Source organism: Cicer arietinum, chromosome 1, assembly GCF_000331145.2.
Source record: "Cicer arietinum cultivar CDC Frontier isolate Library 1 chromosome 1, Cicar.CDCFrontier_v2.0, whole genome shotgun sequence".
Taxonomy (NCBI): domain Eukaryota; kingdom Viridiplantae; phylum Streptophyta; class Magnoliopsida; order Fabales; family Fabaceae; genus Cicer; species Cicer arietinum.
Genome location: NC_021160.2, coordinates 51,981,590 through 51,994,900, shown reverse-complemented (window position 1 = coordinate 51,994,900; position 13,311 = coordinate 51,981,590). Strand labels below are relative to the sequence as shown.

General features: G+C 29.1%; 2 protein-coding genes across 3 annotated transcripts in view; both read right to left on the bottom strand.

Annotated features, from left to right (window-relative positions):
- Positions 1 to 7,347, bottom strand: part of LOC101501631 (pre-mRNA-splicing factor ATP-dependent RNA helicase DEAH7) — a 9,467-nt gene extending 2,120 nt beyond the window's left edge. The window contains exons 1-18 of the mRNA XM_004487179.4: positions 7,191 to 7,347; positions 6,635 to 6,674; positions 6,407 to 6,548; positions 6,033 to 6,242; positions 5,620 to 5,690; positions 4,782 to 4,995; positions 4,465 to 4,635; positions 4,186 to 4,331; positions 3,859 to 3,956; positions 3,598 to 3,706; positions 2,220 to 2,397; positions 1,894 to 2,123; positions 1,629 to 1,805; positions 1,086 to 1,157; positions 745 to 921; positions 569 to 630; positions 318 to 470; positions 4 to 232 (exon numbers count right to left, since the gene is read on the bottom strand). Of these exons, the coding sequence (XP_004487236.1) occupies positions 4 to 232; positions 318 to 470; positions 569 to 630; positions 745 to 921; positions 1,086 to 1,157; positions 1,629 to 1,805; positions 1,894 to 2,123; positions 2,220 to 2,397; positions 3,598 to 3,706; positions 3,859 to 3,956; positions 4,186 to 4,331; positions 4,465 to 4,635; positions 4,782 to 4,995; positions 5,620 to 5,690; positions 6,033 to 6,242; positions 6,407 to 6,548; positions 6,635 to 6,640 (2,445 nt within the window). The 5' untranslated portion in view covers positions 6,641 to 6,674; positions 7,191 to 7,347. The remainder of the gene's footprint in view (positions 1 to 3; positions 233 to 317; positions 471 to 568; positions 631 to 744; positions 922 to 1,085; positions 1,158 to 1,628; positions 1,806 to 1,893; positions 2,124 to 2,219; positions 2,398 to 3,597; positions 3,707 to 3,858; positions 3,957 to 4,185; positions 4,332 to 4,464; positions 4,636 to 4,781; positions 4,996 to 5,619; positions 5,691 to 6,032; positions 6,243 to 6,406; positions 6,549 to 6,634; positions 6,675 to 7,190) is intronic.
- Positions 7,348 to 12,114: 4,767 nt separating this feature from the next.
- LOC101501944 (G2/mitotic-specific cyclin-2-like) overlaps positions 12,115 to 13,311 on the bottom strand; it is a 3,506-nt gene continuing 2,309 nt past the window's right edge. For both annotated transcript variants that reach the window (XM_012715338.3, XM_073368130.1), the window contains exons 7-10: positions 13,202 to 13,311; positions 12,934 to 13,095; positions 12,512 to 12,690; positions 12,115 to 12,416 (exon numbers count right to left, since the gene is read on the bottom strand). The exon at positions 13,202 to 13,311 is cut by the window's right edge and continues 130 nt beyond it. The gene's annotated coding sequence lies outside the window, so the exon portion shown is untranslated. The remainder of the gene's footprint in view (positions 12,417 to 12,511; positions 12,691 to 12,933; positions 13,096 to 13,201) is intronic.

Below are 13,311 nucleotides of genomic sequence, written 5' to 3'. Positions count from 1 at the left end.
GACTTTTTTCTTTGAAGATGATACCATCTGCTCCATTCTTTCAGCAAGGGAATAGCAAGCTGCTTCGATCTCATCTTGGCCGGTCATAAAGATAAGGATGTCACCAGGAGGGCTGGTTATGTGAATTGTCATAGCCTGCTTCACTGCACCTTCAACGTAATCTTCACATGGAGTTTTACTCCATAATATGTTGACAGGAAATGTTCTCCCAGGAATATGAAAAATTGGAACACTGCAAAGATGCCCCAATTAGATTGAACTAAACTTAAGTTATTAACACGAACAAGAAAGAATGCTATATGAGGAATTAATATTACCTTCCAAAGAAATTTGAAAATTTCTGTGCATTCAAAGTTGCTGATGTGACAATCAGCTTGAAATCACGACGTTGGGCTACAACTTTCTTCAATATTCCAAAAAGGACATCTGTGCTTAATGATCTTTCATGGGCTTCGTCCATCACAATAATCCTGAAATAGTTTCAAACCCAATGATTAGTAACATAATCACATTGTCTTTATTTCAAACAAACAATGAGACATATAGAGGGGATTTGTCAAGACCATACCTATACTTGTCTAAATCAGAGTCTTTAAGTGTTTCCCGTAGAAGTACCCCATCTGTCATGTACTGAAAAATTTAACCACTAAGTTTAGAGCAAAGCACCAAAAAGTTTATGATTAATGTAGCCACATTATTACAATGCTTGTCCACCACATGAATAATCTAAATAAAGCTGTTCACCTTTATTATGGTCTTTGGTCCCGTCACATCCTCAAAACGTATAGCATAACCAACTTTATCGCCCAACTCTGTGTCCATCTCCTCGCTAACTCTCTTGGCAACACTCATAGCTGCCACACGCCTTGGTTGGGTGCAACCTACTATTCCACCTATAGTATAGCCATCCTCGTGTAGATACTGTTCAAAAACACAAATGTCAAATTCCATTTTGATGAACATTGTTACTTGTCTTATCTCTTAACACATAATTAATAACATGTGCTTTTAGTCTGTTTTTTCTCCTTTCTTCATTGGACAACATAATTTAATAATATAAAACACAAAGAAAACGACAACAAAACCTGTGTCAATTGGGTTGTCTTTCCTGAACCAGTTTCTCCAACTACTACCACCACCTGATTTTCACGAATCACCTACACATCATAAATAAAAAATACTGTTGCAATAACTCAATGAGCAAGTGTGTTTTAATCAGAAAATCAAAGTCGAAACAAAACAATATTAATGAATGTATGAGAAAACCAAATATTTACATATTGTGAAAAGAAAAGAGAAATCCACACAAGCAGATAAAAATGTGAATTTACATTATTCAGATGCATAACCAACAGAATGGAAGAAAGAAAAGGGACTTGGTCTTGTATATATCATAATCAAAAAATGACAAATGTAGCGATCAAACAATGCAGTGTTGATGACTAGGACCAAAAAGAATAATACTGCACGGAAATCCCAAATGCAGGACTTGATAACAAATGTATTGGATGTCCTAATTTTCAACATTCAGTTCAGACTGATTGATTGTGATATTTTGTGAGAGATTTCTTAATTGAAAAAAAAAAACCTATAAATAATCACCACAGATATAACAGAGATAAACAAACCTGTAATAACTCTTCTCGCACTGAAAAAATAGGCAGATATTGCCTTTGCTCAGAAAGACTTTTTGACTTAGCAAAGTCACTTACAGCTTCTCCCTTCTTCATATGTTGTGAAAACTTAGCTTCCTCCTTAAAATCAATTTCACCATCTTCACCCACTACAGCAGTGTCTGCATCAATCTAGCATTTGAAAAAAAAAATTAAAAAAGACTAAATCTTCAACCCATAAAGAGTGTAAGCAAAGCTCAAAATTATTCCACAAGAATACCTGTTCTGCTGATTTTTCAACGCCTAAGATATCACCAAGTTTTGAGCCTGCAAGTTCCCAAAAGCGTTGGCGAGACTTATTCATACTCTGCTTCTCATGGATTTCTCTGACCAGAGCAGATCCTTTACGAGAAATTATAGCCATGTCAGATGTTGGATCTTTAATTGGCATAATCGGCTCTGCCTGCTTAGTGAAAACAACTCTGCCATCGAGAAACGGAGGCTTTGTATCTGTGACCGACAGGGAAAACGATTGTCAGTCAAAAGAGTAGATTGATACCATGCAAACTACATTAAATTGTCAAAGTTGGTAGGATCCATATTTACCATGCACAAGAAGAATGACCTTGCGTTCATCCTCATCATCAAATTCAGTCTGAACCTCTGTTCCTCTAACAGCACCTGATCTCAGCAGTTGCCGATCCTCCCATTGGGCGTTATCAGCTGTAAGCTGAGACAATTTCTTGCTTTGAGCAAGAGACATCTTAGTCCCATCTCTTCGGACCTGTGGGGTAGAGGAAACTATTATTAAATAAACTAAAATCTAATAAACTCACACCAACTTGCTTAAAATAATGTGCACCAATACATTGAACACATTGTGGATAGTACAACAACAATAACAATAAGAAACTATGTGGATAGTACACAGCATGTTGCAAATACTGATATGGCACAGTAAAGTATTATAGAATACCTTATTATTTGGATGAGATCTAACTTAACCCTACAAAGGTCGGCTTATAAGGTGAGGGATGTCACCCACTTATAACACTTTTTTAAACAATATCACATCCAACCTGGGACTCTCAACAGTATGAATAGTTATTTTTAGTCAGTCAACCTCAAATTTTAAATTAAAGCACAATCAGATTTCACACCTCAATAAACCAATCACATTTACAATCAGTTTCATTCGAGAGGATTACAGAAAAAGTACCAAACTTGGGCCTTTTGACATAGTCCAAAAATACATGTTTTTTATTTATTGGATAGTTATCATAAATAATCCTTCAAATATGTGGCAGCACAAGATCAAAATAACAATCATAGACATATATACATATAATGGTAAATAATAAGTCACAGACCAACTCCATCAAAAGAACACAAGCCATTGGAATTGGATGCAGAAAATCAGCATCTTCAACAAATTAATTGTCTGGTCCATTTATTCAAAGCATAAACCAGATTCAAATGTCAATCACCCAAAAGTCACCCAAGTTGATAGGCTACATGGATGCTAAAACATATCTATCTAGCTTACCATCACACAACCAAGGACATGGACAAAATATAAGTGACTGCTTCAAAATTCTATTGAAGAAATGTAATGGTAACTTCTATAAACTTCACTCTTTTGTCTAAACAAGACCTATGCATGTACAAATTAAAAAAAATTATGATCACAAAATTTCCATGCTATCATGACCACTACAGAACTTGTTCAAAATTCGATAGTAAAATATATTGGCTCTCCTTAAGGACAATAACTATCTTTAATTTACCTACTTGACAAGTTTTTTTTGACATAATACCTACTTGAAAAGTTTTTTTTGACATAATACCTACTTGACAAGTTTTTTTTGGACATAATACCTACTTAACAACTTAACGATAGCAGGAAGATCCAAATGCATAACAGTCAAGAACATACAAGTGCAGGATAAGTTCGTTAAAACATAATTGAAATTCTAGAAGTTACCAGTCTTTTGGCCAACTCGGCCTCTTTTTTCTGAAATGAAGCTTCGTCTCCAAGAAAAAGCGATGAGTTATCAGAATCAAACAATGTGCTGCCTTCCTCTCTATCATACCTTCATAACAATAATTTTAATTAGATTAAACTATAATCAATGAAAAAACAGAGTTAGCAAATCACAAAATATAATACCACCCATATCAAATACAGAAAAAGTTATTCAAAAATATATACTACAAAAATACTTTTCAAAACTAGATTACATACCATGCTCGGTCTGCATCATATTCCATCTCTTGACGCATGCTTTCAGTAATCTCATACTTGTTCTCTTCACCCAGGTCAGATTTATCTAATATTTCCTCCTGAGGAATGAATTATTAATTATATAAGTTGATGTCTTGGTGAAACTGAGATGATATGCATACCACGAGTAATCGGTAATCCACAATGATTATAGTATGGAAGAAGAAAACCATGCAACATATTCAGAACCATGCTTTTTGGTGATATGCTAAACATAATTGTAATCCTGTATCTATGATAAACTATCAAATACACATAGGAACTATCCGACATTAGGTGCAAAATTACCTCGTATTTATTTGAGTTTTCTGAAGAAAAAGTGAGCTTATGGGACCTTCGATTATATCCAGAAACAGAAGATTTGACTGAAGATCCAGAAGCGCGTATTGGAACAGGAGACGGAGAAACATGGTCCCAAGGAGAAGATGAAGTAACTACATTCAAGTTAGCAATTAAATAAAGTTATTTCTCAAATATTATCATCATCTGAGTCAACTATAGGAATTAAATCCATCAAAATTGACATTGATAAATCAAATATGATATTTGAAAATTGGAATAACATACAAGAAGAATGAGGAGTATGGCCCCCCAACCACGGAGATACTAATCGTGCATCGGGTGAGGCACCAACAAACATTGGGGATGGTGAAGGTTGGTGACGTCTAGAACCAGAGACACTGTCCCTACGTGGAGTATCTTCCCATTCCCATTGGCCATGGTCCCAGTCAGATCTGCCTGTAGATACAACATTGGTAATTTTTCAATATAATTGTAACACAGCAATAACTTATAGTATTCTGCATTCAAATAAATCCAAAACATTTCCTGGATTCAATACTTGGATTAATTCAAAAAATTACAAAAACAGAACAATAATATACCAGGCGTTCTCCTTGAACCTTCATATTTGCTTCTCTTTCTATCATATTCATAGTCATAATACCTACTACGTGAATCTCTTTCTGAATAAGACTCCTTATTTTCATAATCACTTCTATGTCGGACCCGCCGGCTATTACTTCTTGAATCATCCCTAGAGTGCCTCCTCTCGCTCCTATGATCATCCCTGTCATATCCAGAAGGTGAAGCAGAAACCTTCAAAATTGAAATATCAAAATTAGAAATATGGAGCCCACATCCATAAACGAAAGAATTTTATTAAGTTAAAATTGCCAAGTGTTAAGTGAAATGTCAATGATAAGCAACAAAAAAACATTTCTTTATTACACAGATTAGGAAAATAAATATTTTTGTACTTTCGATTAAAAACAAAACTCAGATATATTCTTCATGTTCTTCAAAGCATTTCAGAAAAACCAAAAAACAGCCACTTCAAAGCAACGTACTAATCTACGGAAAAAGTTCTTTTGATTTACTTTTTTATCTCCCAAGTCATTTTTTTCTGATGATGAGTTCAAACTACTATCCAACACATTTGTTTCAATAAGAAAACACAATGTTAAACAGAAATGTTCAGGAGATGTGGGATTTTTTATGTCACTCAGTTATACAACACAAGATTCACCACAATTTACTTCATGCTGACATTATTATGCTATAGAGTTGCAATTGCAAACAAGCATACAAGAAACAACTACAAATGCTAAGGTAAATTTGGCCTCCCCTCTATATGAACTATTGTTCGTAAATGGTTGCTCTAGGATCAGAAAGCCCATAAATGAAACTATGAAATTAAAGAGAAGGTGAATATAATCTTACATCAGAACTTGTATGTTCAGTTGAACGAGTCCCATATGTATCAGCATGGTGATCTTCAGTCAGAGAACTTTCTGTACAGACAAAGTGATAGAACCTTTAGAAGTTATTATTTTATTTTCAACAGAAGCAAAAGGAATTACGAAAATTCAACACATATACCTACAATAAAGCAATACACATGCACGTTAAAGATTAAGCACCTCAATTTAAAGAAACATCCTTATTACAGTTACCCTTATAATAGTAGTCTAATCTCACTTTATTAAACTCAAGCTCACATAATGCACTTCCAACAAAGTTGAAATGTACTACAAGTACAACCACTTGATATTTTATTAATTAAAATAGTTATACGTAAAAATTGTTTGTAACATATATGCGAAAGGAGATTAATTATAGAACTAAAAGAATACCTGCACGTGATGTTTCACTGGTCGTCTCACGATATCTCCTATGAGCATGCTTGCGTGTACCTGCATTCCCGCTTTCCTCAACAACAGAGGACTCAGACTTATCTTCATCCTCTGCAGCAGCTGCAATTGAAGTGATTATTTCTTTAGGCACCTTGAATGCACCATCACTTTGAGACCCTGCCCGCTTTGCAATAGCAAGGGTATCAAGTCCTGTTAAATCATTCGTTAAAACAAAAAATGAAAAACATCAGCATCATTGCTTAAGAATGTAAAAACATAAGACACAGAATCATGTATGTATGATATGAACAATCAATATAAGCAAAACATTAACTTGTCATTTAATTTAAATGAATTATAAAACAAAGTAATACCAAAACGAGATTTTCTCTCTGGTTGCACATAAACCACTCGATCCTTCCCAGGAACATAGAGTCCACCACTGATAGACTTTTCCGGTTCCAGCGTCACTGTGGTCTTGTTTACGTCAACTATTTCAGCACCAGCTCCATTTTTCTATTAAAGAAACAGTAAAATCAGCAATGAAACCAAGATTCCAAACTATTTACAGCATGGTGGAAAAGAATGAATATGAAACTAACCTCCATGGCAGCGATGTAACTGAAACTTGGATATTGAAATCTACACAAACAGCAATAGAGCAATTCTCAGTGAAAATTGAAATTAAACTATAAAGTGAAGTATATTCTAGTTCTTAAAATCCTAATCCAAAAATTAAGAGCAAAAATTAAAATCAGGTTTCTCTCATCTATATCATGGAGTACAGGTTCTAAGAATTTGGTGCCCTAGACCGAACTATAAAAATAAAGTGATCATTATATTTTTTCTTGTAAAATCGTTTACACGTCACGATTTCAACGCTACAGTACAAAAACCACATGAAAAGCAATCTCAAATAAGAGAAAAAAATAAGTCACAATTTTTGAAAAGGATCCCTTTTCCTCCTTCACAAAATAGGCACGATGTTTGAAAAAAAATCAACATAGTAGAAGAACGACAATTCAATAAAACAACAAACCAAAAAAACAATCAAAACTAAACTAAAATGTTCATAATTAAAATTAAAACAACCATTGAAACTAAATAAAAGAAGAAAAATAAGAGAAAAAAACTTGGTAAGGATGAATAGAAACGAACCAGAACTAAACGATTGAGAAAGAAGAAAGGACGGTGCAGGGTTGCCGGAAGGTCGGTGATCTTGCAAAGTCAGAATGATTTTGGAGTTTCGGATGAAAGGATAGATGGATTACTGAGAGACGATAGAAGTGAGCGTAAAAACAGAAACAACAAAAGGGAACCCCTTTGTCTTATATAATTTTTAATTTTAATAGAAATCTATACTAAGATTTGATATTAAAATAAAAGAAAAAGATTGATAATTTACTTTCTATATTCTTGAAAAATGTAATTGAAATGATAGTAAAATTTAGGATTTTTTTTTAAATATATCAATTTGCCACAAATTAAAAAAATAATAATAAATTGTTCTATTTTTTTGCACCCTAGATCATTGCATGTTCTCAGTAACTTTTTGAAGACTTTTTTTTTTTCCTCAATATAATAGAAGGTGGCATCCCCAAGATAGACTAGGTATTAGGTTGTACAAATTTTTTTTTCATATTTTTTGTAATTACAAAATTATTTATTTAATAAAACAAAAATAATTATAATATTATAAAAATAAAATATTATTAATAAACTAAAATAAAAATAATAAAATAAAATTAATAATAATAAAATTAATAATATAATAAATTAATTAAATTGAACAAATAAATTACATTAAATTAAAGAAAAAAATACCACATATCAAACAAAAAATACATCAAGTTCAAATTTTATTATTATTTTTATTAACTTTTATTTATTAGATTCAACAAAAAAATAAGAAGAAATTGTTATATTATAACATGTCATTTGTTTTGGTATATCTATTTAACTGTTTTTTTTTTAAATTAATGTATTTTGATTTTTTAAATTTTTTAATTATTTTTAATTTATTTAAAAAAATCAAAATACTATTAATAAAATAAAATATATTAAATAAATAAAAAATACATGACGGTTGAGTATGCCAAAAACAAATATCGTGTGCCTAATATTTTGGAGATAAATTAGTGTGACAATTTACCACATGCTAGCATCTACATCCAATGAATTTTTTATATATATACTACATGGCCACTGATTTAACAGCAAAATATTAGGGACACATTACTTATTTTTTGCACGTCTACTCAACAAATTTCTTTTTTTTTTTATCTAATATATTTTATTTGTTCAATTTAATTAATTTTTTTATTAATATAATTAATTTTAATTTTATTATTATTATTAATATATTTTATTTTATTATTTTTATTTTAGTTTATTGATAATATTTTGTAATTATAAAAATGTGAGAAAAACAAATTGTATGATCAAGCAAAGTACTACGTCTCTTGTTAATACTTAACAGCACACATTTTAAATTAAGGTAGGTTTAAATAAGGTTAATAAAATTCAATTTATTATTTCTCCCAAATTTTTCTGTGCATATATTGGGTCCGTTTTTATATTTTTTGTCTTTTTTCTTTTTTCTGTAGTTGATTTAATGATTATTGATTAAGTTTTACGATGTTTTTGGTTGCTTTGGTATTTATTTTATTTTATACCAAGATAAAAGTTATAAGTAATGATTGTGTTTATATTTTATTCTATATGTTTGACATTTATGTTTTAAAAAAATTGATGGAGAATAATAACAATTTTTCAGCTGTTATCCATATTTCGTGGTATGATGTATTTTATTTTGTGTTTATTGATAATAATAATAATAATAATAATAATAATAATAATAATAATGTTGATACTTTTACAGGTAAATATGAATTTACAAAGAACAAAATGATGTGAAGAAGAAGAAATTTGGTTGAATAGAAAGATTATTGAGTTTTTATTAAAAAAATTAGAGTTGAATATGAATATTATTTAGTTTTTTATTATTTAATTAGTTTATTAATTAATTAATTATTTTTAAGTTTTTAATTAAATAATTAAATGAGTTAATAAAAAAATTTAATTTTAAATATTAAATATTATCTAATAAAATACAATTACAAAGTTACCATGTGTCACTTTATTCAAAATTAATCACGTCACCATTTTTTTACTAAAAAAAATTTATGAAAAACTTTTTTAAAATTTGTTAAAATTTACAACGATATAAATCAAACAAAAAAAATTACAGACACTAAAATCAAAATAACGCATATTTGCAAGGACCATAAACATACTTAAACCTTGTAACTTTAAGATTCATTTATTATTTAAATAATTTTTATTATTATTTAATGTTTATTTTTTATATATTAATAAGAGAATTTAATGTCTCAAACTTTTCTAAAAAAGGTATACTTATATTTGTAAATATATTAAAAAAAAAATGTTTGTAATAAATAAGTTCATTTGTATTAATGTTTTTTTTTTAGAAATGTTATTTAAACACAATTTTAAACACAAATACAAACACAACTACCGTATACGTATACGCTATACACATTTATACATATTTATATTCTCTCTCTTCATTAATATATTTTTGTGTTGACCTAGATTTTGTTTTTCACTTGTATTTTTTTATACATTGCTCTCCAAATCTACACTTCTTATATTTTTATTTTATTATTTAAAATAGATTTTTATTTTATTTTAGTTCTTCTGATATTTTCTTAACTGTTTACTTTTGTTGTTTTTGACTCATACACAATTTTTTGGTTTTTTTGTTTGTTTCATTTTCTGGTTAATAGTGTAAACATTATTGGTTAATAAAGTATAATAAGTGGTTAATGCATTATTTTCGTCTAAAAGTTAGGGTTGTGAATTGTTAGTCCATATTAAGTTTAGTCCATGTTTCTTAAAACCATTAACCAAATTTATATTGTTCGATTAGAATGACCAAACTTTCTATTCAAATTCATTAACCAAGTTGTATAAGGAATTAACCATATTATTTTAAATCATTAACCAAGTTTATATTTTGTTTGATTAGAATGTCAAAGTTACTTCATAAAAAATTTGATTAAAATAAGTAAATAAAAGGAAAAAAGAGGAATTATGAAAGAAAAGAAAGATGAATCTGTGAAGTTTATTTTTATAGAGGAAGAAAAAAAAAGTAAAAAAAAAAAAGAGATAAGAAAGGGGAAAATAAAAATAGGGAGAAATTAAATAAAGAGAGAGAGATTGTGTAGAAAATATAAAAGAGGGAAATTAAATGAAGAGAGACTATGTGGGAACCACATGTATTTGTGTTTGTATTTGTGTTTAAAATTGTGTTCAAATATCATTGCTCTTTTTTTTTTCTTCGTATAATTGGGACTAGAGGAAGTACTAATATTTCATTAATAAAGAAAGTAAGACATTATTACAAAGATATTCGCTTAATTATGAAATATAAACAAAAATTACAGTTAAAAAGTTAATATATTTGAATTAAACTTTTATTAGATACATTAACTTTTTAACTATTATTTCTATTCGTATCCGGATAAAATAAAAAGATCTAAATCATATAACCCAACCATAAAAAGTTTTGTGTACAAGTCAATAACTTTAAATTGAGAATCTAGGATATATATCCTAATAGATATCATTTTCAATTTCGAACGCAAATGATATATACGTGGTCTTTGATTAACCCAAATTATATATACGTGGTCTTTGATTAACCCAAATTAACCATCAATTTATTAATATTTTAATGAGCAGAGATAATACTAATAACAAAAACAATTTTTTTTAATTTGGAAAACACCGCACCAAAACGAATTTTTTTTTATAAACAAGACTTAGTAGTTATTATATTAGTCATTGTTAACGTAATTAATTATTATGTTTACTTGTTTGTTAGTATGTTATTTATTTCCTTTTATACTTTGTATTTTCTATTGCCTTTGTTATTCTGACACACTATAAGTATCACATTTGTTGATGACATAAAAAAATAAAAAATTAGTATATTTTTAGAGAAAAAAAAAATTATATTTACTATTTGAAATCTCAATCCAAAATGTATATAGAATTTAAAAATCTCAACCCATCATCTGAACTAATAATAATTGATTTGTGTCGATTTGGATTGAGTTTTCTCCGAATTAATAAACTATTTTTTTACGGGTTGATTTGGTTTATTGAATTCACTGGATTACACCCTCCACATTATCCAAAATCAAGCTATGAGAGAAAAGATACAGTAGGTGTTTGAAGACAACATAAAAGACAAGAAATTAACACAATTGATCTTCGATAGATTCCTAATTGAATCGCTGAGAATGATGTATTATGTAGTTAAAAAATTCATAAAAACATAAGATATATACAATTAAGATAATATATACACCAAAGATTGGTAAGGCATTTATGGGGAATATGCAACAACCAAAAAGGACAAAATCCAGAAACTATCTTTGCACAGACTAGGACCGGCCCAACACGTTATAAGGCCTAAAGCGAAATTATTAAATAAGGCTTTTTCAAAATTTAATAAATAAATTATTAATATTTTATTTAATAATTATATAAATTTTTTTTAACAAAATTAATGACATTTTTAAATCTATTTTCTCTATATTTTTCAAATAATGAAATAAGACATTTCAACGGTTATAACTAGTATTTCTCATATTAACGATGTACTCACCTTTTATCTCATGATTATTCAATTTATAATTAATATTTATCTCATCTTTACTGTCTTAATTAACCGTACTGAGATAAGTATTAAATAATTTATAATAAAAATAAAATATTTTATTTAATTTATATAAAATTTTATCAAGATTAGTTCTAAAGATATATTTATTATATAAATACTTGAATAAATACAAAAATACAAAAATACAAAACTATATACATTGAATTGGATTTGCAGGTCCTAGTTTAGATAGGAATAAATGTTATTCTTAGTAGTTAATTGTTTTTGGTACATAACATGTACTGTATTTTGGAATTTTATATTCCAATAATTATATGGTCTCAACTCTTGCTACACCTTTAAAGCAAACACAGGTAGTATATATATATATATACCCCAAAATCCAATAAATTTCATATTTTATGTTTGAATTCTTCACAAATTAATGTTTAAGATAATTTATCAAAACAACTGAACCTGTACATTGGATTCTTCAATAGCTTTGATCGAGATTCAGCATAAACAAAAAAAATATTCTTCTTGGAAGTTTCTACAATCTTTCTTCGATGTTATGTGGCTGTGGTAATAGAGCAATATGACCTTTGTTACTATTTAAGAATTTGAAATATACTGTTTGGTTTTTCTTATCTGCTACATTTGCATGTATCCTCACTAATAGCTTAGCGCAATCTCTGTTCAAAAAATAATGATAATTAGTTAAGTTATCAAACTTAGATCTATTTATAATTGAATATACGAATAGTATGATTTAATGAAGGTGAAATACTTTATCTGATGTTTGCAGTAACCGGATAGGATATGTAGATTTTGAGTCCAATGTGGAATCCTATTGAGTATACAACGAGCAGAATAAACAGCTGCGGCAGCAATATTTGAAGAGGAATATAAAAATACTTGATAGTGAAGAAGACCAAGTTCTGCTATGTAAAATGCCAAGTGCTCCATCTACAAATATCAAAGGAATTGTATCAGAATCAATTATTTACATAGGTATGCCAAATCCTTCATTTACATTTACATATATTATAAATATAAGGTAAGTTGTCTGTGAACTTTGGTATTGCTATGAGCCATACATATCCTCTTGTTTTAGACAAATTAACATGAATCACTTAGTTGTCTCAGATGTCACAATAAAACAGATTGTGAACTTCTATTTCTAAGGACCGATGGCGTAGAATTGTTTACCTCTTTATCTTGCACAATAGAGGCTCCGATAAGTCGAACTAAAAATACATAGGGTGTAGGAACTGTAAAATTCCATCGTAGCTTTTGAATAATATCTTTCTCCATTGAAATAAACTGATTTCTGTTATAAGCATTAGCTGATATATCCAAGAAGGCATTGACCTGTGATTTCAAGTTCCAACAATCATAAGGAAATTTGGAAATAATATAGATAAGAATGTTGAGAATTTGTGAATTACCCAACAAAGTATTGTTTTCTGCTAGGTACCTCAGGATGTGATATCTCTTCAAATTTGATAGCTATGAGCATTGAACATATTCCCACTAACTGTAGCACTTCTTTTGGTACATCACTCAATGAGAGGTATCTATCAATTA